The sequence below is a fragment of the Arvicanthis niloticus genome, chromosome 20, assembly GCF_011762505.2.
Source record: "Arvicanthis niloticus isolate mArvNil1 chromosome 20, mArvNil1.pat.X, whole genome shotgun sequence".
Lineage (NCBI taxonomy): Eukaryota > Metazoa > Chordata > Mammalia > Rodentia > Muridae > Arvicanthis > Arvicanthis niloticus.
In genome coordinates, this window is record NC_047677.1 from 15,510,970 (window position 1) to 15,537,869 (window position 26,900).

Genomic DNA, 26,900 nt, shown 5'->3' on the forward strand with positions numbered 1-26,900 from the left:
GAAATCTAAAACTCCAGGTGTAGGGGAATGTGCCTGCAACCCCAGGTGCCTGCCTTGAAGTGGGAGGTTGAGCCAGGAGAAGGCAGGTCTGGAACAGGCAGCACAGCCACAGAACCCAGAGCAAGGACCGACCCCAAAGGTTGTCCTCTGACCTGAGTGTGATGGGGCACACTCATGCTCACACACAACACACAACACACACACACACACACACACACACACACACACGCACACTCCACATACCTACCTAAGTACTGGGATTATAGGCTGATGCCTGGCTTGCAAATAGACTAATCACAAATTCTGTTGACTATGTCTGGATGTGCACCTGTCATGGAGTGTTCTGGAATTAAAAAAAAGAGTTTTTTTTTTTTTACCTTGGAAATAGACATATGATAGCTTGCTTATCTTTAGTGTTTTAGGTTATACATTTTTGTTTACTTTCTTCTTATTCTTGTTTTATTTTTGAGGGGGGCAGGGAGATGGGGTCTTATTATGTGGTATGTAGCCCTGGTTGGTGGCCTAAAACCACTATGTAGACCAGACTGGCCTTGAACTCACAGAGACCTGCCTGCCTCTGTATTCTGGGTCATCTCCTGCCTCAGATTTCCAAATAGCTATGGCTATCAATATTCATTAGTTAAAACCTCAAGATTGTGACAAATTTTCAACATTTCTTGAAAGAAAATGCTTATTTCCTGTTGGATTTTCTTTTTTTGTTTGTTTTTGTTTTAAAATTTCTTTCTTTCTTTCTTTTTTTCTTTTCTTTTTTTTTTTTTTTTTTTGAGACAGGGTTTCTCTGTGTAGCCCTGGCTGTCCTGGAACTCACTCTGTAGACCAGGCTGGCCTTGAACTCAGAAATCCACCAGCCTCTGCCTCCCAAGTGCTGGGATTAAAGGCGTGCGCCACCACTGCCCAGCAAAAGTTCTGAATTTTATAGAGATAATGAATCCATTCCTATAAAAACCTTTTCACAGTCTACAAACCCTGTGACTCCATTGTGGTTACCAACCAATCCAGCTAGTACAATAGTACTTCATGGCAGACGTATGGGTTATGGTCACCTTGGATGGGTCAGCCATGTTTCCTTTCATGTTCTTGAATTGCCATAGCAGTTCAGATATCCTGATGTCATAGGAAAAGACATGAGAGAATGAACTCCTGTCCTGGACTCCTTCCTAAGAGGTTGGATGTCATCGTGAGCATCACTGGCGAGGGAGGTGATCAGAGGCTGTCCGCCAGGGAAAATGACAGTTCTGTGATTGAGACCCAGAGTGTTCGTGGAGTCACATGACGAGCACACCGGAGCCTGAGCTCCTTCCCTTAGTGTCACACCTCCCTTCTGTACGCCTGTTATGTGCTGCCCGTGCCACATCCTGACCTGGGAATGTGGACCAGTTACTAAGCTTCTCTGTGTCTGTTTCCTCAGGTGGTTTGTTTTCTGAGACAAGGATTAATGTAGTCTAGGCTAACTTTGAACATGTTATGTGGCTGAGGGTGATCTTGAATTCCTGATCCTCTTGCCATCAAGTGCTGACTGACATTATAGCCTGAACCACCTTGACCCTCCCTCCAGCAGTTCCCTTTGAGACTGGGATAATGTATCTTGTAAAAGTGACTTTTATTGGCCAGATGTAATTGTCATCTTGGAGGCTTACTGCTGCATAAGCTCACCCTTTCTAGTTCTTTCTGAACTCTGGCTGGCTGGTTCAACTCAGCTGTTCTGGCTCAAATGCCTCTCCAATCTGACTGATTCAATCTGGCTTATCTTGGCTTCTCACTGAATTGCTAGGCTTTAAACTAACTCTAGCAATCTGTTTTAATCTTCTGGCCCCTTCTGTCATCACCTGTGTGTAGCTTGTTCTCTCTGCACAACTGTTTCAGTAAAGACTGCCTTTGAACTCCATGTACTGAGGTGCCACTAGTGATCTGCACTGCCTCTCAACTGATTCTCTCTTCCTGAGCTGCTCTTAAATAGTTTCTTGTGAGAGTTGGGCGCATCCTATCTCTGACTCATTCTGTCAGATCTTTCTCTGATTCATCACTTTGTCTGTCCCTCAATTAGATGTAATTGTTTGGGAGTAAAGGTGTGTGATAAAGGATTCCAGCCAGAGGGATTAAAGATGTGCACTAAAGGCATGTCTACATCCCAGCCAGGTCACACAGACTTAGGTCTTTGGATGTGATCCCTTGCCACAGCAGCCTTGGTGCTGGATTAAAATTCCTCTATAGAATCTACCTGATAGGGTGGCAGTGAAGATCAAACGAGGTGGCCTATAGAAAGTACGCAGTAAAGCTTAGTGGTCGCAGCTGTTCTTAACTACTGGTCTCAGCCTTCACACACACACACACACACACACAGAGAGAGAGAGAGAGAGAGAGAGAGAGAGAGAGAGAGAGAGAGAGAGAGAGGGAGAGAGAGAGAGAGGGAGAGAGAGAGAGAGGGAGAGACACACACACCATACTGCCCCACCGTGTAGCTGGGATAACAGGCATACACCATTACATTTAGCTCTGACTAAGTTGTACAGCCAGTGGGCCATGGCGTATAGCAGAATCTTCCAGAAACCTGGTTTGCAGAAAGCACTCACATAAGATACAATATTGAGGTGTTAGAAAGAACAACATGGACTTTGGGGCTTGTATTTCTTCCATTTCTGTTTGTAGATCAGTGTATGGAACTTCAGAAGGCATTTTCCCACTGTCCATTTGGAATACAATAAGACAAATTAATACAAATCAAAATAATATGGTAGCAGCATCACATAATTTGTGTAGACTAATGTAGTAACAGATTTAATTTAGTGCAGCTTTGGAGAAGTCTTTTGTTTTCCAGTTTATCCATCTGCTTTCCGGGGCGAGGCCGGCCAAGCTCAGCCTTGAGCGTCTTGCAGTGAGAGTCTCTTCGCGGCAGCTGACTGCCTGAGCAAACGCCTCTTCTTCAGTTCACCTGCAGTTTCTTTTTTGACAAAAGAAAAATGTATATAGTCTAAGTAATTGTTGAGAAATAATACAAGCAGCAAAGAGAGCCAAGCTTTGGAAAGCTGGGAGTGACAGTGTGCTTGTCTCCAGGACTTCCTCTGCACAACCTTTAGAAGTGAAATGTTTTACGCTTGTACATGGGGATAGGAGGACCAAGTTGTTGCTGCTGAGTTTGGCGGCGGTGAGTCCTAAGGCCGTGTCAGGAGCCGTCTCATCAAGGCCTGTTATCCTAGGGCAGAGAGTGATCAGGATATGACCAGTGGCCTGGAAAGGCTCCAGAAGTTGAACTGTGACAGGAAGGGAGGAGGGCATATATCCCTCAACAATGGGGCTCAGAATGCTTTGTTGTTAATTTCAATGTTTTAAAAATAGATTGACTTGAGTGATAGGGAAAAAAAATGAGTGGAAAGCCTGGTGTGGCCACGCACACTGATAGTCCCAGAATGTAGAGGACAGAGGAGGGGGATGGTGAGTTAGAGGATGGTATGGGCTAACAGTGAGACCTGTCTCAAAGGAATAAAAAGACAGAAAAATGAAATAGCAACTCGTAGACAGTACAGAGGGAAAGCTGATGAGATAGTACAGCAGCTGTTAGTGAGAACAAGATATTCAAAGAGGTACACAGAAGATGGAAAAGTATCCACGGGTTGTGGTGGTGCGCGCTTTGGATCCAGCACTAGGAGGGTGGGGGCGGGGCGGAGGCGGAGGGTTTTTGAGTTCACAGCCACCCTGGTCCACAGAGTTAGTTCCAGGCACATGAGTGGAGGTCAGAGGACAGCTTGTGAAAGTGGGTTCTCTCTCCATCTGCTGTGCAGGTTCTAGGGATTAGAAACACATCATCAGGATTGGTGGCAAGTACTTTTGCCGGGTGAGCCATCTTGTTAGCCTAGCATACGTGTTTTTTGTTTTTTTTTTTTGTTTTTTTTTTTTTATGGTGATTGTCATATAGGTACCCACTGCCTAGCATGTACCAGAATTTCTGATTCATGAAGGGAAGTAGATATTCAGTGAAACTACATTGTTTACAGAGCACTGCTCTTTCTTTTCTGGGTGTGATGATGATACAACCCCAGCCCTACCCCCTCCCCTGCCTCCAGTAACTGTCAAAAGCCAGTCCTGGAAACAGTCCATTGCTATCTCGATCCTTCTGTGTTAACCTTCACAAGCCGTTTGTACTTAATGTGATCCCAGAAGGTGGGGGAGTGGTCACGGGGCTGTTGGGAAATGGGGGTTATGTGGGTATAGGTGCATTCCTCTCCTTTTAAATTTTATTTATTGTTATGTATGTGTATGATGCACATGTGTGGGTACCTGTCACAGCATGTCTGTGAAGGCCAGAGGATAGCCCACCTACTACCTGTGTGAGGGTTGAGGGATCAACTCAGGGCATCTGCTCAGAAGGAACATGCCTTGATCCTTTAAGTCTTCTCACTGGGCCTAAACTGAATGAAAGGTTTCTGTATAGAAAAAAGTTGGCAATATGAAGATCACTCATTAAACAGGACATCAAAGCTTATAGCAGGTTGCTTTTGGTTTTGTTTCCGGTTTTTCCAGCACTTTTTGAAACTAAGCTTTGTCCAGCTCACTGGAACGTGGACTGAATTTCTTGGGATGCAGTGTTACTTGATTCTAGAATTGCAAAGAAAGCCAATTAAGGCCATTGGATAGGTTGCATTTTTGTCTGTTGATATAAACATGATGGAATCACATTTGGGTTGGTGGACGCTATCTTAGAGAGAGTGATGGTGGTGAGCAGAGGTAAGGGGACCCAACCTACACAGGAGATGATGAGTGTCTGAGGGAGGGTGGCATGTGATGAAAGGGACCAGGGAATGGGCATGGAACTAAGGGGTTTGTAGGAAAGAGGGAAAGAAAGCAAGATTGCTTTGAGCTTTCCTAATTTGGTTAAAGTCCAGACAATTAAAAGAATGAAGAGAGCACTCTCCTCTGATTGTGAGACTCTCAATTGTTTGTTTTCGAGACAGGGTCTCTCTGTGTAGCCCTGGCTGTCTCAGGACCCACTCTGTAGACCAGGCTAGTTTTAACTCAGAGACTTGCCTGCTCTGCCTCCCCAGTGCTAGGATTAAAGGTGTGTGCCGCCATCACCAGGCTTCTGAGATCTTTCAATATCAGGTGCAAGTCCAAGAACCAATTCAATGCTGACACTGTGCACTAGGAATGAAGAACACATTCCTGAGTAACAGCCCAGTGCCATTGTGTGGCTCCCCTTCCTATGTCAGCTGCAAATGAGGGCCCCCTTACCCACATCTCTGCCCGGCAGGCTGTGGATTCAGGGACTTCCATGACCTCAGCTTTGGGAATTATCTAGAATAGCTCACATAACTCAGGTTTATGACTCATTTATTATAACGGTACAGCTGTGAGACGTGGAAAGTGGGAGAACACATGGGGCAGGCATGCCTCTCTCTGTACATAGCTGTGTTCACTGATGGGGCAGGCATGCCTCTCTCTGTACATAGCTGTGTTCACTGACTTGGAAGCTCTTAGATCTCTCTTCACGTAAGAACAATTATGAAGTTCAACCTCTAGGCCTCCTGCCCTCCCTGGAGTTCTGTGCATGGGGTTGAAAATTCAGTCTTCTGCTCAATCCATCTTTTTGGCACATGTCTCTGTCTTACCACTATTCAAGTCAGAAGAATAACAGAGTATAACCAACAATATGAATAACAGAAGATGGACCACTCAGGGAAGGTCTTTTTTTTTGTTTTGTTTTTGTGTAAAAAACGCTATTAGAAATAAAAATTTTAATTTATTTTTATTTATGTGTATGTATGGATGCTCGCTTTACTTTATATGTACCATGAGTGTGAACAGGTGCCTATAGATGCCAGAGGATGTTGGATTCCCTGAATTACAGATCATTGTGAGCTGCCTGATGTGGATGCTGGGAACCGACTCTGCTGAGCTACCTCTCCTGCTCCCTTTAAATTTTAGAAAAATTATGTGTATATGTGTGTGAGTTTTTCACTTGGGTGCAGTACTTACAGAGGCCAGAAGAGGGCGTCAGAATTTTTTCCTGGAGATGGAGTTGTGAAGCACTCACTCTATGTGGGTGCTGGGAGCTTTGTTCTGCACTCTTACCACCAGTTTATCTCTCCAGTCCCTTCTCATGGAACTCTGAGGAGATCCTTTTTAGGAACTTTTAATAAGAACCAGGGACAATGACCAAATAGCTTGTCCTCCACCCACTTGGGAGATAGAGGTAGGAGGATGTGAAGGTCAAAGCTATCCTCAGCTGTGTAGGGAGTTCACTGCTTACCCAAGCCCTTGTCTAAATGAATGAATGAAGTCTGAAATCTTGCATGTTTTTTGTTCATAGCCTACACAGTACAGACATCCGAGGGTGCTCGCCCAACAGCCGCTTCCGAGGCCCATTCCAAAGCTTTGGCTGTCTGCCACGGGCCTCTGGAGCACTACGACTTTCTGATCAGAGCTCAGGAGCTGAGGGATGACGAACATCAAAGAAGAGTCGTTCAGTGTTTGCAGAAGTTACAGGAGGACCTCAATGGCTACAGCATAGAGGAAGGAGGGCTCTTTTCAAAGGTGAGGTTCTCGCATTTTCTAAAGTGGATTCGGTGCTGGGGGGGCAGCCCTGAAACCATATGAAGGTTTTCCGCAGGCTTGGCTGGATCTCCGTTCCTGCTCTTTCGATGTTCCTTAGCGTTCTCTTACCTTCACCTACCCAAGCAGCGTCATAATTTCTAAATCCTGTAACCCTGGCTAAGTGAAGCTTCTCCCTCTCCATCCCCATCCAGTCCCCACGCCATCGCCATCCCCGGCCTCAAGCCTCATCCTGGAAGGTGGCGAGGGTGGGGAGGTGGTGTGCACGCACGTACGCAGTAACCACTCCCCCCCCCCTTGCTTTGCTACACTTCTGTGGCTCAGAAAAAAGGAGAAAGAGTAGGGTAACCAGGGGTCTTTGGTTGAACAGAGAGGGTGCAGCGCCTAGCACTTGGTTAAGAGGCACCTTAGTGAGTTGCAAAAGCCTCCTGGGGACGCTCATGGTGTCCCGTTGTTGTTTGACTGTCTTCTTGTGACTGGGAAAACACCTCCCACCCCTGCCTCTCGCTAAGACCTCCTGGCTGCCATTTTTGAGCCTTTCCAGATGCCCTCTCTGGATCCCTCTTCCTGGGTCCACTGAGGCCACAGGGGACAAACACAAGGCTTTGTTTCACATCCCTGCCGTAGGGAGTGCTTTAGTTATCTTGGATTCATTCTTTTCCTCCTCTTCCACCTTTTTCTTAAAAAATAAAGTAAGTTATACACGTGCGAGTCTTTTGTCTGCATGTGTGTCTGCGCACCACGTGCCTGTGGAGGCCCGAAGAGGGCGTCAGGTTCCCAACTGACCGACCTGCAGGTCCTAGGTTATTCGTGAGGGACGAGGAGGATTACAACCTGGAAGAATGGGCGAGAGAGAGAATGGACTCAAGGAAGCAAATGCTTGTCAAGAGTCATATATTTGGGCGCAAAGTGCTTATTTATAATACATTTTTCAAAGGGAGGGGTAAGAGGGATCCAGGTGATGGGAAAGTACAGAATCTTCTTGGCCTGTGCCCTGAAACAATGGCGGTCTAACTGCTTACTTCAAAAGATACGGTACACTGCTTTACATCTAAAAAATCTATTTGTAACTATCAAGCAGAACCTTGTGGTTGCTAGGGAGATGAAGCTGCAGGAGACATTGTGCAGGTGGGGAGAAGTAGGAGGTGAGGGTAAGAGGCGAGGGTCCTGGCTTCTGACACCCAACAATTTTGGGTTACCGATGGTTGTAAGCAGCTGTGTGGGTGCTCAGAACCAAACCAGGGCCCTCTGTAAGAGTGGCCAGTGCTCTTAACCACTGAGCCACTTTTCTAGTCCCCAGTCTTGATGACTATGGGCAAGAAGTAGGCACCAAATTGATTTTGTCCTGTATACCCTTATATTTCTGAGGATTTCTGTCAGGCTCACCCACAGGCCTAACGCAGCAACCAGGCTCACGGTGCCTTGGCTGCAGTCCACTTAATCCATGTCTTTGGCATTTTGGGCTGCTACAACAAATACCTTTAGCTGGAAGAGTGTAAAGACAGGACATCACTTCTCATAGTCGAGAAGCTGGAAATTCATGTTGAAAGTGCTGGCGGATGGGTGCCCGGGAAGGTCTGCCGACTGCTTCTGGGTTTCCGTCTGCGTTCTCATTGGTGGAAGGGTGACTGGATCCCTTGGTCCTCTTTTATAAGGACACATTGATATCATTCTTGATGAGCTATGGCTGTGGTTTGCTGGGAATTTGGAAGCGGTGGGGCTTTTGAGAGGTTGGTGAAGTGCTTCCCTTGGGAAGGATTAAGGCTTTTCTCACCAGTTATAAGGGCAAGCTTCCACTGCCTGAGGCTGTTTGCTTGTTTCATTTATATTTTTTTGAGGTAGGATCCTTCGTATATACACTTGTGGTGTGTGTGCGTGTCTGTCTGTGTCTCTCTGAGTATCTGTGTGTCTGTTTGTGAGTGTCTGTGTGTCTGTCTGTCTGTGTCTCTCTGTGAGTATCTGTGTGTGTCTGTGTGTCTGTGTGTCTGTGTGTCTGTCTGTGTCTCTCTGTGAGTATCTGTGTGTGTCTGTGTGTCTGTGTGTGTCTAGGCTGTAGGTCAAATCTGAACTTTCATTATCTTCCCTCATTACTTTCTTCCCACACCTCTTCCCTCTCCAAAGCCCCCAGAGTTAAACTATCTGCAGCTGGCAAGAATCATGCCCCTCCCAGAGCACAAGGCGATCCTAGTTAACGGCTGTGCGCAACCTGAAGCAGCCCCATATCCTACACCTGGGATTAAAATAAAAAGATGTTCACGTAACATCACTGGGTTTTTAAAGAAACCAGTCTCACTCCAGGAGGCTTTTATTTCCTTCTGTTATGGTCTCTGGGTGTTTAACTCAGGTTATCAGAGTTGGCAGCAACCGCCTTTACCTACTGACCTATCTTGCTGGCCCTCCACTGTATTTTTAAGACAGTGTCTCTCACTGAATATGGAGCTCTCTGATTGGCTAGATTGGTTAGCCAGCAAGGATCTACCTGCTTCTGCTACCCCAGTGCTAGATTTACAGGTGTGGAGTGCTGTACCTTGCCTTTTAAGTGGGTGGTAGGATTCTGAACTCAGGGTCTTGGCCTTCTGTGGGAAGTATTTGAGCAGCTAAACCTTGTCCTCAACCTCAAGACAGGGTCTTAGCACAGGCTGGCCTTGAACTCAGTATGTTGTTGAGGATAACCTTGAGCTTACATCTGATCTTCTTCCTGATGAGAGCTAGGAGTATAGTCTTGTACTTTTGTGCCTGGTTATATATTGGGGCATAGGATTGTGGTCCTGAAGCATGCTAAGCAAGTGCTCTCTAACTAAACCACACCTCCTGCTGTAGCGTTCCTCATATAACCTGTGCCTCTCATGTGCTTCTGGGATGATGCCATTCATCATGAGAGATAGCCATACCTGCTTTCACTAGAGCCGGCACCATGCAGTTTTGATTCGCAGCCTTCAAAATTGAGCAAAACAGACTTCTACAAAAAGTTATCTTGCCTCAGGAATGTCATGATAAGACAAAACCAGCTAAAAATGGACATTGTGTCATACATGTAGACTCCCCAGCATTCGGAGGGCAGAGGCAGAAGGATCTGTGCCTGTTTTAGATAAGTCTGTCCCATGTAGCAAGTTTTAGGTTGCCTGCTATATGAGATAATTGTCTCATCAACAAACAATCAGACCCAAAAACAACAATGGGAAAAAAAAAAACCCAAGCAAGACAGACTTATCCCTAATTTTCCTCATGATTAATGGAACACATGTTCAGATGCTGTTGCTCTGATCGCACTGTACCTTTCCTTCATGTTCTATGTGAACACATATATGGAAGACACAGGTCAATGGTTGTCTTCCTTAATCACTTTCTGGGAGAATGGGGCCTAGAGATGAGGTGGACTGAAGTCTCATGTAGTGGCCAACTTTATTCAGAGTATCAGACAATTCATACTCTGATGGTAAAGTGTCCAATCACAAGGACAAGCCATGCATGGCAAAAACATGTTTTTCTGTAGAGGCATATAAACAAATAACAATAGTCAGCTGTAATGAATAACCTGAAGTAACAATTCTGCAGTTTTGAAAAAGCCGAGTTCACAGGACTCTTGTTTTCTTGGAGTTTTCTCACAAGCATCTAGAATTCACTTCTCATGACTTTATTCTTGAACCATGTTCTGCAGCTTTCCGCCTTATTTACTTATTTAGAAAACTCTGTCTGTCTGTCCATCTATCTATCTATCCATCTATTATTTAGAGATCTGTAACTGAAGCCAGAGTGGAGTTTGCCTACTGGCTATAAGCCAGCATACCCAGGGACAGTCCTTTTTCCACTCCCCCAGCACTGTCATTACAGACACTGAGGGAGTGCCATGTCTGGCTTTTCTGTTGGCTCTGGGGATTTGAACTGTATACCTAATTCTTTGCTGAATGAGCTCTTTCCAGCCCAAGACCGATATAGTTTGAGAAGAACACACGTGAAGCTTTATTTTTTGAAGATTGTAAAGATGCCACAGACCTATCTCTTTTAAATACTACAGGGGGAAAATGGAACACGAATCTACCAGTTGTCATAAAAGGGAAATCTGAGTGGTTGGGTCTCTCAGTTCCCCAGATGATGTTTGTGGCATTCTTACCTTGGGCTTAAGATTCATGACTTTGAGTGTGTTCTCTGTGCAGAAGTTTAAGGTCTGTTTTGGTCCTCCCTTCCCCTCCTCTCCTCTTCTCTCTTCTCTTCCTAAGAAAGTTTCTGTAAGTCTGTACTACCATAACCAGAACCCGCTCCTTCCCTTGGCCATGCTTTTGGTAGTAAACGGTTGAAGAGGTTCAGAACATTGCCTTCGCCCTAGGAGCGGTGGACTGTGAAGAATGGGAGCTCATGGATACTTTGTTACCAAATAAAACTTACAACCAGGTTAATCCAACACATTTAATGTATGCATAATTGTTATTGTGCTGGGAAGTAATTAGGCATAAATGATAAGTGGTTCATGTAAATCACTATAATTAGAATTACTTTTACACAGCCGAATCAAGCGTTTCTGGAGTCAGGGAGGGAGAGAATTAAACAGCCTTCCATTCTCGCTCTCCGTTAATCAGGGCTGTGCAGGCTCCACTTTTTCATCCTTTGGGAGGAGACTTCATAGCCTGTTTGTAAGGAAGCAAGACTGGGGCATCTGTAGCCACATTTCATGGGATAGTGCTTTGCTCGACAGTGGAGCACACTTGCCATGGTGTTTCTGTGCAATCGTCTTGGCTGAGGAAGTCTCACCTAGTGTTGTGGTAGGAAGATGCCCTGGTTTGTGTGCTGATGTGCAGACAGCTGTGTGGAAATGCAGCACCTGCAGTTATGTGCCCAGAATTCTACCTGAGGACAGTAATAACCGTTACTTGTCCACATAGAACGCGTGCTCAGACAGTGGTAAAGCAGCGTGCTGTGACGATTCTGACTTCCCACTTGTCAACGAATCTAGGTCGTTCTCTCTCTTTCTCTGTACATGGTGTGTGTGTTTGTATGTGTGCACATGTACTCACACTCCTGTATGTGTGTGAGGATTAAAGTTTAAAATTTGGTGTTTTCAGATGACTAATACTATGTATTTTAATTACTTTCATTACATTTTTTTCATTTTGGGGGGTACATGTGCAGTCAGAGAACAACTTGGAGGTAGGAGTAAGTTCTTCCTTCTACCATGTGGGTTCCAGGGATCAAACTCAGACCAGGTTTGGCAGCAAGTGCTTTTATTCATTCACTGGGTCATCCCACCCGTTTTCCACCTTATATTTTGAAATACGGTCTCCTGCTGAATCTGGAACTCACTGCCTGGCTAGACTGGCTGGCAGATGAGCCTCCGGGAGCTCCTGCTCTCTCCACCCAGCCTTGGGCTTCCAGGCACCTGCCTCTACCCCACACCCAGTCTTTTACACAGCTACTAAGAATGTGAACTTAGGTCCTTGTGTGTTCTCTACTGAGACTCTCCCAACCCCTCTTAGCCACTGTTTTTCTGCTGATTCTGCTTTGCTGATTCATGGATTCATTCATTCATTTGACCAAGCACAGTATTAAGTGCCACATTCCAAAGATGAGTACAGGATGGTTTCTGCTTGGAGTGGACAGAGGGGTCAGTCCATCATGGAGGAGACGGCATGACAGTCCGAGACGTTCACAGGACATAAACGCTTATTTCCACCTCCCTTTAAGGACAGCCTTCCTGAGCTCCTTTCCTGTTCTCTGTCTGATCCCCGTTGCTGACGCCTTCATATGCAGCTCATATCTTTAAAGGCTCTCTAGGATATCAAAGACCGTCAGCAATATTAAGTTTTTAAAGAATTAGATATTTTTCTTCAAAGAGTTTCTTTTTAAAAATTAATTAATAGACTACATTTCCTTTTGTGTGTACATGTATGAATAAGCACACATGCATGTACAAGCATGTTACATGTATGTACCAAGCTGCCCATGTAGAAGTCAGAGAACAACTTTTGAGTGTGAGTTCTCTCCTTTTACCATGTGGATCCCAGAGACTGAAGTTTGTCAAGTTTGGGGACAGGTGCCCTTATTCATCGAGTCAACGTCTCAGGCCTCAATAACCTTCTTTCTTGAGTCAGGGTTTCTCTGTGTAGCTCTGGTTGCCCTGAAACTCACTCTGTAGACCAGGCTGGCCTTGAACTCACAAAGATCCACCTGCCTCTGCCTCCCAAGTGCTGGGCGTAAAGGTGTGCTCTACCATGACTGGCTTTTTACTTTTCTCCTCTCCCTCCTCTTCTTAGATTGCATCTGTTTATTTATTGTCTATATGTGGGGGAGGGGATGCTCCAGTGGAGAGCAACCTGTTCTTTCCTTCTACTATATGGGATCTAGGGATTAAACTCAGACTTTCAGGCTTGGTGGTAAGCACCTGTACCTGCTGAGCCATTTTATAATCTCAGCATTTAGGAGGTAGAGCAGAGTATTCTTTCTAGAGTACATAGGGGGTTCAAGGACAGCCTGGGCTATATGAAAGCCTTCCTTAGCAAACAATCAAATAAACAGGCATATAATCAACAAACAGAAAGGAATCCGGAGCCATCAGCCTACTCCCATCTTCCATAGAGTGTGCAGAGGCCAGCAGCTAAGATGCATTTCAGGACACAGTGCCATGACCATGTGCTAGCTCCCCAGGGAGATGCCAGCGGCACGTTTTGAGGCACTGAATGGCTGCAGAGGTGATGGGGACCTATAGTGAGAGTTTTGGTTTCTTTAAAGACGCAGTGGCCGGGTGGTGGTGGCACATGCCTTTAATCCCAGCACTTGGGAGGCAGAGGCAGGCGGATTTCTGAGTTTGAGGCCAGCCTGATCTACAGAGTGAGTGTCAGGACAGCCAGGGCTACACAGAGAAACCCTGTCTCGAAAAAACAAAAAAACAAAAAACAAAAAAACCTTAGTGATGCTATGTGGATATGTTTTTGTTTTAATCCCAGGTGTGGGATATGGGGCTGCTTCAGTTTGTCCACGACCACTAACTAGCTTAACTGGCTTGTGCTCTAGGAAAGGCATGATTTTTTGCCAGCTGCAGATAGTTTAATTCTGGGGGCTCTGGAAAGCCCCAAGAGGGGCCGGAGGCACTTTGAGAAAGAGAAGGCTTCTGCTCTCCCTGCTGTTGGGGACCGCACTAGCCCCACGTTGGGCGCCAAAATAATGTTGAGGACCGCACTAGTCCCACGTTGGGGTGGCCAAAAAATGTCTCGGCCTGAGCAAAATGTTGAGGCCCGGGCCAACCCACGTTTGGGCGGCCACTGTATCCTGGCCCAAGCTGCCGCTTCGGTCTTTAGGTCGGGGGTTCAGCAAGAGCGAGGGTGATGGCAGATTCTACCTAATGTCTGAGATTCGTCTCTGATGATCCCTCTATAGTCTCTGATCTCCGTCTATATTCTCTGATCTCTGGTTCTGTCTTCTATAGTCTGACTAATGTCTTCTATCGTCTCCATTCTGATCTGTTCTGTCTCTGCCTTTTATATGTCTCACTTCTAAGCCACGCCTCTAAGTTACACCTTTAATCATGCCCTTAGGTCTTGTCTCTAACTCTGATCTCTATACTTCTAAGTATACTATTAAGTCACACACCTTTAATCTCACACACCTTTAATCTCAAGGTATCTAAACCAAGATTATCTGAGTGTTCTCAGCTGTTGTAGGCTATTGTAATTTAAATCTCATGTCAGGGTATATGGCTCAAGATGGCTGCAAAGCTGATAGCCGCTTTCTGCTAAAAGTCGGCCCCCAACACCCTGCTGCTCCTGGTTCTGACTGCTGAAGTTGTCAAGTGGTCCTGACTACGAAGATTGGACTTGTTCCAGGGAACGGTTCACCCTAACCAGCAGAAGCAGCCCACAGAGATGCATTTTCTTCTTTCCTCTAACCTTCCTTCTCTCCTACCTAGTGTTAGGGGGTTGGAAGAGAGGTAGAGATATAAGAACCCAATAAAATAGTAAAAACATACACCAACAGAGACCACAATAGAGCTGTCCTATTTGCTCTTGCCCTTTGAACCACAATGACCCTGCTCTCCCTGAACACTGGCTGGGCTTGTAAGTGGAGCAAAGGAGTGTGGTGTCTCTTCTGTAGTTTCCTCTCATTCATCCCACTTGCCACACAGTATCAAGAGGATTCCCAAGATATGCTACGTTTGTTTCTTTCAGACAAAGTCTGGTGATACAGTGTCCACCATCTCTGTCTCCCAAGTGCTGGAATTAAAAGACATGATAGCACACCAGTTTTAGGGACTATCTTAGGTTGCTCACATGTGCCTTTACTAAATACTTTCTTTTCTTGGTCTTCTTGGGTCTGTAGAATCAAACTCAAGGCCTGGCATAAAGCAGGTCCTTAGTGTTCAATCTATGTTTATAGGGTGAATGAGAAAAATAAGTAACGTAACCCACACAGAAGATGCATAAAATAATTCTATGTTGATTTCAAGGCAGCTGTGGTAGCTTGGGGCCTATCCATATGCAGCTGTGAGTTCTTGCTCCTGTGTCTGTCGCTGGGAATGATTCCTCAGCAATAGTTGTTGCTGGATATTTGATCACATTGTGAACCCCAAGATTGTTATTTACTGAAAAAAAGAGAGCTGTTTCAAATTGTGGTGTGGCTCAGCTTTAACACACACCTTTAAACTTTCTGGTTGGAATATAGACACAGCCTTAGTACACACTTTTAATCCTAAACAATAAAGATAAAGTTAGTTTGTAGAAGGAAGCAGTCACGTTTGAAAGTGATGTCTAATTGAGTGGCAGACAAGGTGATGAATCAGAGAAAGATTTTACAGAATAGGATATGCCCAACTTGCACAAGAAGAGAGAGGCAAGGGAAGCCATAAGAGAGAACAGGACTGGAGAGATGGCTCAGCCATTAAGAGCACTGGCAGTTCTTCCAGATGTTCGGAGTTCAATTCCCAGCACCCACATGGTGGCTCACAACCATCTGTAATGGGATCTGATGCCCTCTTCTGGCATGCAGATATACATGCAGATAGAAAACTCATACATAAAATAAATAAATCTTTTGTAAAATCATCATCATCATCATCATAAAAATCAATAGAGAGGGCAGTTTTAACCAGGACAATTGTACAGAGACAGGCTGCAGAGAGAGAACAAGCTAGACTCAGGTGAAGATGGAATGAGCCAGAGAATGAAAAGGAGCCAGAAGATTAGAGCCTATTGCCAAAGGTAGTATGAAGCCAAGCAGAGCAATTTGGTCAGAGCCTGAAAGAGAAGCCAGTTTGAATCAGTCAGCTTGAAGAGGAGTTTGAGCTAGAACAGCTGAGTTGAATCAGCCAGCCAGAGATCAGAAAGAACTAGAAATGGTGATCTTACTCAGCAGTAAGTCTCAGAGGCTGAAAACATTCTAGATTAGATTGTAGGGAGGCTGGAAGCTTCCAGGACTAGGTCTAGGTTAGAGACAGAGACAGTAAGGCTCCAATATGACAATTAGTTCAGGAGACCAAAAGTTACAGTTACAAATAGTTCTTAGCTACTATAGAAGAAGCCTGGAATCCCAGGGTCATCTTCCAACTGAGAACCCTTCATTCGGAGCAAGAAGCTGTTCCTCCTCATAGCTTTCTTTTAATGATTTCCTGATCATTTTGAGGCTTATGCTAATGTCCTGGGTGTTCCATTGATTAGTGGGAGATGGGGAGGTAAGGGGGCAGTGAGGGAGCATTGCAGAATCTGAGTTTCCGATAGGGGCAAGAGACCAGGGAGGATTTGCTGGAAAATCGCTTCTTGTCACTTGTCTCCCAGTGGCACACAGGAGTATTTAAAAATACTTGTTTTGTTACTGGACCTAAGTTCCCAGCACTAGGGAGGGGGAGGGAGAAGGATCCAAGTTTGATGCTAGCTTAGGTTACCTAGCAAAACCTTGTCTTAAAAAAGTTAAAATCATTTATGTCTGACTATTCTGTTATCAGAGATTGAGAGGTGTTTTGTTTCTTCAGTGTAGCCAGACTGGTCTCCAGTTCTTGACTCCTAATCAGGAGGCTTTCTGAGTGGCTAGAACTGCAAGTGAACACCATCATACCCAACACCATAGTTCCTCCCTCCCTCTCTCTCTTACCCTTCCTTCCTCCTTTCCCTCTCTCCCCTTCATTGGCTGCTTAAATCCCACAGTTGATTAACTTAAAATACAAATCCTGAGAATCGGTGGGCAGATCAGCACATTTGGGGCTGTGTCTATACAAGAGGAGAGCCGTGTGGGTGTGAACTTCTGAGCTTACCGTGTCCCCTCAGTTGGCTGCAGCAGTTTTTTTTCAATGACAACATTAAGCCAACAGGACTGGCTTTGAGCAAGGTGGACACACTACTGAAGGTGTCTGGGGTAGGTGACACATCCCTGTTCTGCCTACAGCTCCATGGCTGGCTTCTAGCTGCTGCTCTGCAAGCCTTTTCTTGTGTGTGTTGTAGAATCTGAAAGCCCTTTTATTTAGATACTTAAATACGCTTAATTATACTAGTAAACTGAGCAAATTGATGTACTTTAGGTTAGGAGGGCTCTTTTGAAAATCTGCTAAAGCCATTAAAAAAAAAAAAACTATTTTCACTTAAGGAGAGTTTATGGATGCTAACATATAGTTCTGTTTTTTTGTTTTTCATTTTTAAAGATCTTTAGAAACCTGAAGGATGTACTTTTATCAAAAGTGGTCCACGTGGAGAACGCTGTAATGCCAGTTTTTAAGATGTAATTATGCTCGGCATTCCAGCTGGAATCATTGTCTCTGATTCCGCCATTTGGGGAGATAATAACGCAGTCGTGGGGAAACGGGGAGAAACAGGAAAAGTGGTATTCCTGCATTTTAAACAAACCAAAAACAATACTTTTTATCTTAGCAGCAATACCCATATTATCCAGTTGTCCTAATGGAAACTCTGCTGGAGTAGTAGGGCGGCGGATAATCCAGAAAGGTGGAGGGTGAGCCTCTTAATTTAGAACACTGATGAGAGTGACCATGGATCATTATGGGTAGGATTAAAAAAAAACAACTTTATTTTTTGAGGCAGTGTCTTGCTGTGTAGCCCAGACTTGCCTTGGGTTTGAGATTCTCCTGCCTCTGCCTTCTGAGTGCTGCGATTACATGGGTGTATTATGTGCCCAGCACTTTGAATTATTTTTAATGTTAAAACTTTTAATGACATAGAGGACAAGATAAGACCTAAAGCATTAGATGTAAGTATTCGGAATGGTCACTTCGAGTTTACAGCAGCTAAAGCCAAGGAGTAGCTTGGAAAGCTAACGTCTAGCACATCAACATGCAGCAGGGTTTGTTCTTCTGTTGTCTGCTTGCTTTTTTTTTTTGAAACAGGATTTCAAGTAGTTCAAGCTGGTCTTGAACTCACTGTGTAGCTAAGGATGGCCTTGAACTTCCAATTCTTTACCTCCCTCTAGTGCTAGTATAGATGTGAGTTACCATGCAGAGCTTGACTTTTAAGAACTAACTGTAGAGCCAGGCACAGTCATACTTCCTTTATTCCTAGCAGAGGGAGAGGAGGAGCCCTGAGTTGGAGGCCAGCCTCATCTACATAGTTTATTCCAGCTAAGTCAAGACTACCCTGAAACTTTGCTTAACGTCTCTGAAGAAAACGATTGAGAAAACACTAGAAAAATGGAAATACATACTGTGTTCATGGATTTCTGGAGTTAATACTGTGAAAACAACCATCCAACAAGAGCAGTTTACAGTGTGGGGTCCAGGAAATGCCCCACAAACCACTCAGACACTGATCTCAGTCACACAGGGACGATTTATTAAATGCACACTCTGGAACTGATCCACCAGGGCTGCAGTTTCATAAGGGAAGATACCTTCTGGTTTCTCTGTGGAGAAGCAGGAACCATTATCTGAAAGTGACAGGGATGTAGGTTAGCTTCAAGGAGACTGGGAAGGTCCCGGAGAACCATTCAAGAGAGAATAGACTGACTAGAAGTTCTTGAAAGCATTGCTGTGTTGGTATAGAGTTCAATTGTGCTGCCAGGAATTGAACCCTGGGCTTGTGCATGCTAGGCTGTTGTCTGCTCCTGAGCTGCAGCCCCAGGCTAGATACAGATCTAAAATTGCTTGAGCTTACTACCCAACTGGATTGTCTAGATGGTTTGGGATTAATTATTTTTATTTTCTGTGCATGAATGTTCTCTCTCTCTCTCTCTCTCTCTCTCTCTCTCTCTGTGTGTGTGTGTGTGTGTATGTGTGTGTATGTGTATGTATCACATAGTGCCAGATATCTGAGGAGGCCAGAAGAAAGGCCACATACATGGATCCCCCTGGAAATAGAATAAATAGGTGGCTGTGATGCCTTGTGTGTCCTGGGAATCAAAACCATCCTTCTGCAAGAGCTGCAAGTGCTCTTACCCTCTAAGCATCTCTTCAGTACCCCGCCCCCCATGCAAGTTTTAATAGTTTCATTATAGTATGTTTTATATTTTTATTATTGGCTGTTATGGCTAATATCTTTTCAATAGGTCTATATAGGAAGTCTGGCATGTATGGGGCTCGGGATAGTCAAAGCATAGAGGTCCAGAAGGACCATGCTTCCTGAGAAGACTGCAGATTGTTGTGTGTGGCATCACATAAGGGGCCTGTGGGAGAGCTCAGTGGGTATATTTACTGGCTGCCAAGCTCCATGACCTGAGTTTGATCTCTGGGACTCACATGGGGGATGGGAAGAACTGATTCTCAGAAGTTGTCCTCTGTCATCAACATAAATGCTGTGAAATGCACACAGCCCTCTGCTTACACACACAGAAATACATAACTGCAAGCAAAAGTTAAATGTTATTTACATAGCCTATGCTTAACCTTTATTGGGCGATGGTATCCAGGTTTTATTTTTACTTTAATTAATTTTGGTTTTTGAGACAGGGTTTCTCTGTGTAACAGCCCTGGCTGTCCCAGAACTAGCTTTGTAGACCAGGCTTGCTTCAAACTCACAGAGATCAATCTGCTTCTACCTCCTGGGTTCTGTGATTAAAGCATGTGCCACCCGGAATCCAGATTTTAAATTAAGTAGTCAGAACTTCTGTATTTTGTTATGAGCTTTTTTTTTTGGGGGGGGGGAGGGGCAGTGCTGGGATTAAATCTAGGGCCATGTAAATGGGCAAAGGTCTACCAGATAGCTATATCTCATCCTTAGTTGGTTTGAGACAAGTAGCCCAGGCTAGCTCTGAACTTTGGATCCTCTTGCTTGAGCCTCCAAGTGCTAAGATTGTTATGGATACCTAGCCATATCTCTTTACCATTTAAAAACATATAAGGTCTAATGTAGGGTCTGGCATCATGCTGCAGGCCTTCAGTCCCAGTACTCAGAGGCAAAGGCAGGCAGATCTTTGTGATTTTTAAGGCCAGCTTGGTCTACATAGAGAGTTCCAGGTCAACCAGGCCTACATAGTAAAACTCTCTCTCAAAACCCAAAATATCCTTGCCCCCTAAAAATTCCAAGCCAAGTCCAAATTCAATTTACTTTAAGAAGAGGAATGGAAAGTTAATATGAATTTTCAAAAAACTAATGAAGTATATTTTAAAGTATATAAAGCAATGTTACATAAACTGTACATATAAAAAAATCTGACAGACACTCTTTCTAAAACATATTGGGTTATTGGATAGGAAGGGAAAAAAAAGAAGACAGGCCCATAAGTGCTTCTTCCTGAAGTACTGATCTTGGAGTCCCAGCCATTACATTTACTAGGAAGCATTGTTTATTTAATGTGTATTGATAGCATCCCGTGAACAGTACTGTTGAGGTCTGAGAATTGCCACACAAATCACCTATCTCAGACACCTACCTCAGTCAAACAGAGCTGGTTTATTGAAATTGCGATCACGAGTGTTTCCCAGGGCCAGTTTATAAAGGCAAACCCACAACGAGCTCATTTGCAGGTGTGGCAAGCGCTGCCCAGTGGTCGGCTCTGACTCAAGCTATTTTGGCTAGCTGGATAGGACAATTCTAACTGACTTTCATTCTAATTGGTCCTAAGTGGACCTTATGGTTGTGGAATTTCTTAGGATCAACAAACCTCAGAACACAACAGGGTATGTGGTCAGCTTGACCCTGCTCTGAGTCAAGCTATATTTCTGTGTCAGTATCAAAATGAAATGACTGGCAGGCATGGAACAAAATGGCTGCCGCTGTGCTGGGGGAGCCAGCCTCAACAAATACCAGAGAAAGAAAAACTATTCCCAGTGTGGTGGCTTATGCCTTTAATCCCAGAACTGGAGACCTTCAGGTTCCAGGCCAATCTGGCCACCATAGCAAGTTCCAGACCAACCACAGCTATGCAAATACAAGGGTATACTGTCTTACAAACAAGCAAGCAACCCCCCAAACAACAGCAATAACATTAAAAATTATTCTTACAGAATGTATTTTGAAGAATTATGAATTACAACACCCCTACATTGGGATCCAGGAGTCGCTTCACAAACCACTCAAACACCAATCTCAGTCAGACAGGGATAGTTTGTTGAGCGTTCACTCTAGGATTGATTGATCAGGGCTGCAGACCAGACTTGTGACCATGAGCCACCACAAACACCTGTACCAAGTTACTTCACCAATCAGGATTTAGGAATAGGTGGTGGCTTCCTTAGGAATATGTCTTTGTTGTACGCTTATCCTGTTCTTGTTGGCTGGGGTATTCAGCTGTGGCAGGGCACTTGTCTTGCCTATCATTCATGTTTTAACTTGCCAACCAGGTTTTTCTGCCAAGTAGGATGCCAGTTCCCAGGGAGGTCTTGGGAACTTAAAACTTTACTCAATCCCTACTCAAAATAGAAGTGTTATTTCAAATGGGTTTTTATATTGGTGCAGGTGTCTCTTTTATGTGGTGGTCCATCCCAGGGGTAGTTTACACACACACACACACACACACACACACACACACACACACACACACACACACACACATACACGGGTAGCTCATACGTATGATGTGCAGGAAGTGCTGCTGGGTGGATGGTTTGGGTCCAAGCTTACTGTGGTTAACTATACAAAGCAGTTCTAACTGACCTCTTATGACTGGTTTCCAAGAGCACCAGAGCACAGAACATAACAGAGTATGCAGTCAACTCAGGCATGAGAAAGTTTCCTAGTAACAGTCGTAACAGCATAAAATGGCTGACTAGACAGGCAGAGTTATCCAGGCATTGACACCCCAGTTATCTAACACAGAGTTGCTTTCAAAAGATTTCTAGCGGGACAGTGGGGTGCACACCTTTAATACCCATCCTCAAGGAGGCAGAGGTAAGCAGATCTCTGTGAGTTCGAGGCCAGCCTGGTCTACTGAGTAAGTTCCAGGACAGCCAAGGCTGCATAGAGAAACCCTATCTAGAAAACAAAAACAACCCCCCCCCCAAAAAAAAAAAACCCCAGAAAACCAAACCCAAACCAGAGAGAGAGGATAGAGGATACACACACACACAGAGAGAGAGAGAGAGAGAGAGAGAGAGAGAGAGAGAGAGAGAGAGAGAGAGAGAGAGAGAGAGAGAGAGAGAGAGAGAGAGAAATTTCTAACATTGCAAGCATTCATTTAGAGAATTTTTTAGGTTTTAGGTTTCAAATATGACATTGTTTTACAATTGTTTAAGGGTGTAATTCTTTTTTTGTTGGCAAGTTGAAAACCATGTGACACAATGTTTCACACAAAAAAGAAAGAAAGCAAACCTGAGATGTTGGCAGGTGGGAGTCTGTTTTCAGAGGAGTAATGACTTGGAGGGGACATAGAGAAGCTGTGCATACGTTAGAGTCAAAGCAGAGAAGACCAGCTTGCCTGGCCTGTACCAGCCTGTGGCTCGCATCAGGGGATGGATTTAGTGGAGGTGAGTGAGCCCATGGGCTACACAACAGAAACAAGAGTGTTATGGACTGGATTCTAAGTTGTGCTTTCTTTCAGGTTTTGCCCTTTAATGCACAGGTCTGGTGGTATAGTTGTGATATCCTCCTGCCTCAGCCTCTTGTGTGCTGGGATTACAGGTGTCTTACATGCTAGCCATCTTAAGTCCTTCTCATTACACAGCTCAGCAGTAATAAATGTGGACATAGTTTTCTGTATTACTCCTACCCATCTCTTCATGTCACACAGATGGGATGCTGTATCCTCTGAACAGTGATTCCTTGCCTCTGCTCCACCCTGGTAACAACGGGTTAGAAGTATTTTATCTTTATTTGACTAACTTATTTTACTAATACTATGTCCTCAAGATTTATCTGTGTTGCGGTCTATCAAGAACACCTCCCTTTTAAAGGCTGCTTATGTTTTGGCTTTGCAGACTTTCACACCAAGTTTTTTTTTTCTACTTATTGTATATAATTGCCCCCTTGTTGTCCTATATATAGCACAGTTGGGAACATTATGTATATATGATTATATGTAATTATTTGAATGGTAGAAAATTTGTAATTTGTTCTTAATTTGCAGCTTTTTTCAAGGAGCAAACCTCCAAAGGGCCTGTATGTTTATGGAGATGTCGGTAAGTGTTAAGTAAGTGGTGGGTGGGCCCGTCAGGAGGTTCTGCAGCTTTCCCCCGGGGACTAAAAAAACGTCTGTCCGTCCGTGTCCACACCTCTCAGTCCCAGACCAGAGGGAAATGGGATGAGGAGTGTGAGAGGGAGGGACAGCCACCTCAGCTTCTGCCATGGGTGCTCAGAGGCTGGGGCTGCAGTTAAAGGCAGAAGCAGTGTCACACCAGACTGTAAATACACTTATGCTGGGCGACCCATAGGACGGAAGTCATCTGTAGGTGACAGCCATCCAGGGTCTCACTCCAGCGCAGCTCTCTAAGCCTGCCTCTGGTTAAAACAAGCTTATTCCTGTTTTCTTTTTAATTTCCATGCATATTTCTTCTATTCCTGATCTAAACCTTAGAGTAATGACCTATGAACTCAAGTGGTCCTCCTGCCTCAGCATCACCCTGCAGTTTCCCTTACATTAGTTAGTAGACACCATTCGGGCCTCAGTGCCAGCTGCTCCTTCCTCTCCTAGTTCTCCGCATTGGGCAAACTTTCCTTTTCTCAGCTCCTCTGCTGGTCTCAGCGAGTTTCCAGATGGGTGGTACCCTTCCCCCCTGCAGCGGGTGCTCCTCAGTGTTCTGCGTCAGGGGCACTGCTCAGGGCCCTCGCTCTGGCCGACTCTTGTTCCTTGGGAGAGCATCACAGTTCTTGAACATACCCTTTCATGTTCAGTCATTGCAAAAGATCTGCTCTTCGTGGTTCCTGTTACCTTAACCACTGAACCATAAACAGAGATGATTGGTAAAGACTTACACAGAGGGCCTGACAAACAAGACTGTGAAGGTTCTGGGACTGTCTGATTGGATGGAGATGCACTAGCATCAGGGGTCTTGAAAAAACTACCACGAAGGAGGCTGAGGTGGGAGGAGCATGAGCTTGAGGCTAGCCTGGGCTATGCTGTAAGGCCTTGTCTCAAACAAAATAAAGGAAGAGGGAGAGAGGGCAAAACAGAGAGAGAGGAGAGAGAGGGAGAGAGAGAGAGAGAGAGAGAGAGAGAGAGAGAGAGAGAGAGGCGGAGGCGGAGGCGGCGGAGGCAGAGAGGCAGAGAGGCAGAGAGGCAGAGAGGCAGAGAGGCAGAGAGGCAGAGAGGCAGAGAGGCAGAGGCAGAGAGAAGATAAATATACTCTTGGATGGTCAATGCAGGCTGGAGCACATAACTGTTGGTTAAAATACCTTTATAATACAGAGGGGAAGAGAAACAAACCTTGAACTAGGAAGTGAGATGACTTTTGTTGGTTAGAGCCAGTTTAGAATACTCGGAAAAGGAGTAGTAATGAAAAGTCAAGTTCTCATACTGGGGTGTGGGGCTCTCTGACTGGAAAAACAGTCTCAGAACATCTCCCTAATAAACTCCTATTCTTCACCCTCCCATTTGGACTCGAGGACCAGCTGCCAAATCTAAGGGGGTTCACTGGGAAGGAGGGGATCTGCTTCCTAACCCCTCTTGCTGCCGTTCATTTTTCCACTGTCTTGTGTTCTGTGGTGCCCGCCGGAGTGTACTCTTTATTCATAGATGGGTAGAAACGAGGGACTTGGGTGGATCCTACATACAGGGAACTTCCACAGGATTGGTATTTAAATTGCTGGATTAAAATTGTAGTTCAACCTTCAAGAAAACTTGTAGTATATTTTATTCTCAGTCAGGGGGTTTCTACACTATTTTTGATCATTCAGTTGCCAGATAAAAGACACAAACCTTTTATATTTATAATGGGCCTTTAAAGCATTAGAGCTGGGCAGATACCTACCCTCTGAGCTATTAGTGTCTCCTTCCCTTTCAATAGCCCTGAGTTATGACTTACATGCTCCATCTGGGCTGCTCTTAACTCCAATTGGCCAGACCTCATGGCCGTGATTTCATGACTCACCCACTCCATGGTGTTGTCTCCTCGATCCACCTTCTTTTACCCCATGGTCCTCCTCAGACCCCAAGCCTAGGAATCAAAACACTGCCTAACTCTCTTCAGCCCAGCTATAGGCTGTAGGCATCTTTATTCAACCAATAGTTTTAAATTAAGGAACAAGGTTACTGTTGTAGTTAGGGTTTTACTGCTGTGAACAGACGCCCTGACCAAGGCAACTCTTATAAAGGACAACATTTAATTGGGGCTGGCTTACAGGTTCAGAGGTTTAGTCCATTATCGTCAAGGCAGGATCATGGCAGCATCTAGGCAGGCATGGTGCAGGAGAAGCTGAGGGTTCTACATCTTCAACCAAAGGCTGCTAGGAGAAGACTGGCTTCCAGGCAGCTACGATGAGGGTCCTAAAGCCCACACCCACAGTAACACACCTATTCCCACAAGGACACACTTTCAAGTAGTGCCATTTTCTGGGCCAACCACCACATTTCACTTGGCTCCCACAGGCCAAGTTCTCATTTTCAAACACCTGAGTCTATGGTGGCCATACCTAGCCATAGCACAATGCAAAATACATTTAGTCTGACTTCAGAAGTCCCCATAGTCTATAGTAGTCTCAACAATGTTAAAAATCTAAAGTTCAATGTCTCTTCTGAGATTCATTCAATCACTTTTTTTTATAATTATCTTTTTTTTATTTTATATTTTATTTACATTTAAGATGCCATCCCCTTTCCCCATTTCCCTTCCCTAGAACACCCCTGTCCCATGCCCCCCCCTTTCCTTTTTGCTTTTATACGATTTTTTAAAAAATGTTAATCAAAGGATTTATAAGTTTGGTAATGCTCAATCAGAATCGTAACACAATACCCAACCTAGATATTAAAACTATCTTTGACTGGTGGAGACATGTGAACATCTGCCTCCATGCCCCCTCTCTCTTTCTCTCTCTCATCACCTAGCTTCTCCTCTTCTTCATCTTCTCTCCTTGTTCCATCTCTTCCTCTCAGTACTCCTTCCCACTTAGCTCCTCCTACATATCACTCTTCCTGTTAAAGTAAAACTTTTCTCTCAAAATACAATTAGAGAATACTTATTCCTAATTGTACCAGTGAGGTACAAGATAGTCCTAATACCCAGTCCATCATTCTGTTGACTAACCAGAACCTCTGTCATCTCTTCTAACTAAAACACTTACTTTTGATCCTGGCTTTTTGGCTTTAGAATGAATGTCAGCTGAAAACCATCTACTCAGACCTTTTCTCTCAAAGTAAATAGCCAGGATTGGTTATGAGACTATAGGTCTTCAACCCCATCAGAAATCCAGAATGACTGAGTTAACTGAAGTTATGGGAAGCACTAAGCATAGCTTCTAAAACTTAGCCAATTTATAGAGACCGCTGAACACCTGAAAAGCCCCTATACTACCGAATGTTGGAGCATCAAATCTTCAGCCTTCTGGCCCAGAATCATCTGACAGACCTTAGTGATGCAGGATTATTAAGGGCTGATTACTCTGTCTAGGCCGATATAATCAGTCAACTATTCTGCATGTGTGTCCTTTTCTGGACAGTAATTTGTCTGTAGATGGAGAAAGGCAATTCTTGCCTAGTGGCTGTCACCGCACAACTGGAGTATCTCCAAGGATGCTCAATTTCTTCTTAGAATCCATGACAGGAAGCTGTCAGGAGCAGACAGGTCTCTAATCAAAATGAACATTAATATATAAATATTTGTAGCATCAGTTCTATGGACTTCTGATGTTTTGAAAACCAACTATCCATGTAAGGTAACCTGGACTGTTGTCTGTTCACTCCTCTTAGCTATTTCTAAATAAAATATGGAAAACACCCTAACAATAAACTCAAAACCATGAATTTGCTATAGTCCCTTAACTCATAGGTTAACTGTCCCAAATCAGTTAAAAAAGTTAAAAAAGGACTGGGTCTAGGCCTTGTATTCCTAA

General features: G+C 44.5%; 1 protein-coding gene across 6 annotated transcripts in view; it reads left to right on the plus strand.

The window, feature by feature from the left end:
- Nucleotides 1–26,900, plus strand: part of Afg1l (AFG1 like ATPase) — a 164,638-nt gene that overhangs the window by 18,864 nt on the left and 118,874 nt on the right. For 3 of the 6 annotated variants that reach the window (XM_034524248.2, XM_076917230.1, XM_076917234.1), the window contains exons 2-3: nt 6,323–6,546; nt 22,984–23,035. In XM_034524248.2, the coding sequence (XP_034380139.1) occupies nt 6,323–6,546; nt 22,984–23,035 (276 nt within the window). Of the gene's footprint in view, nt 1–3,018; nt 3,164–6,322; nt 6,547–22,983; nt 23,036–26,900 lie in introns of those variants that run through there. The other 3 variants (XM_076917232.1, XM_076917231.1, XM_076917233.1) reach the window with 2 other exon arrangements.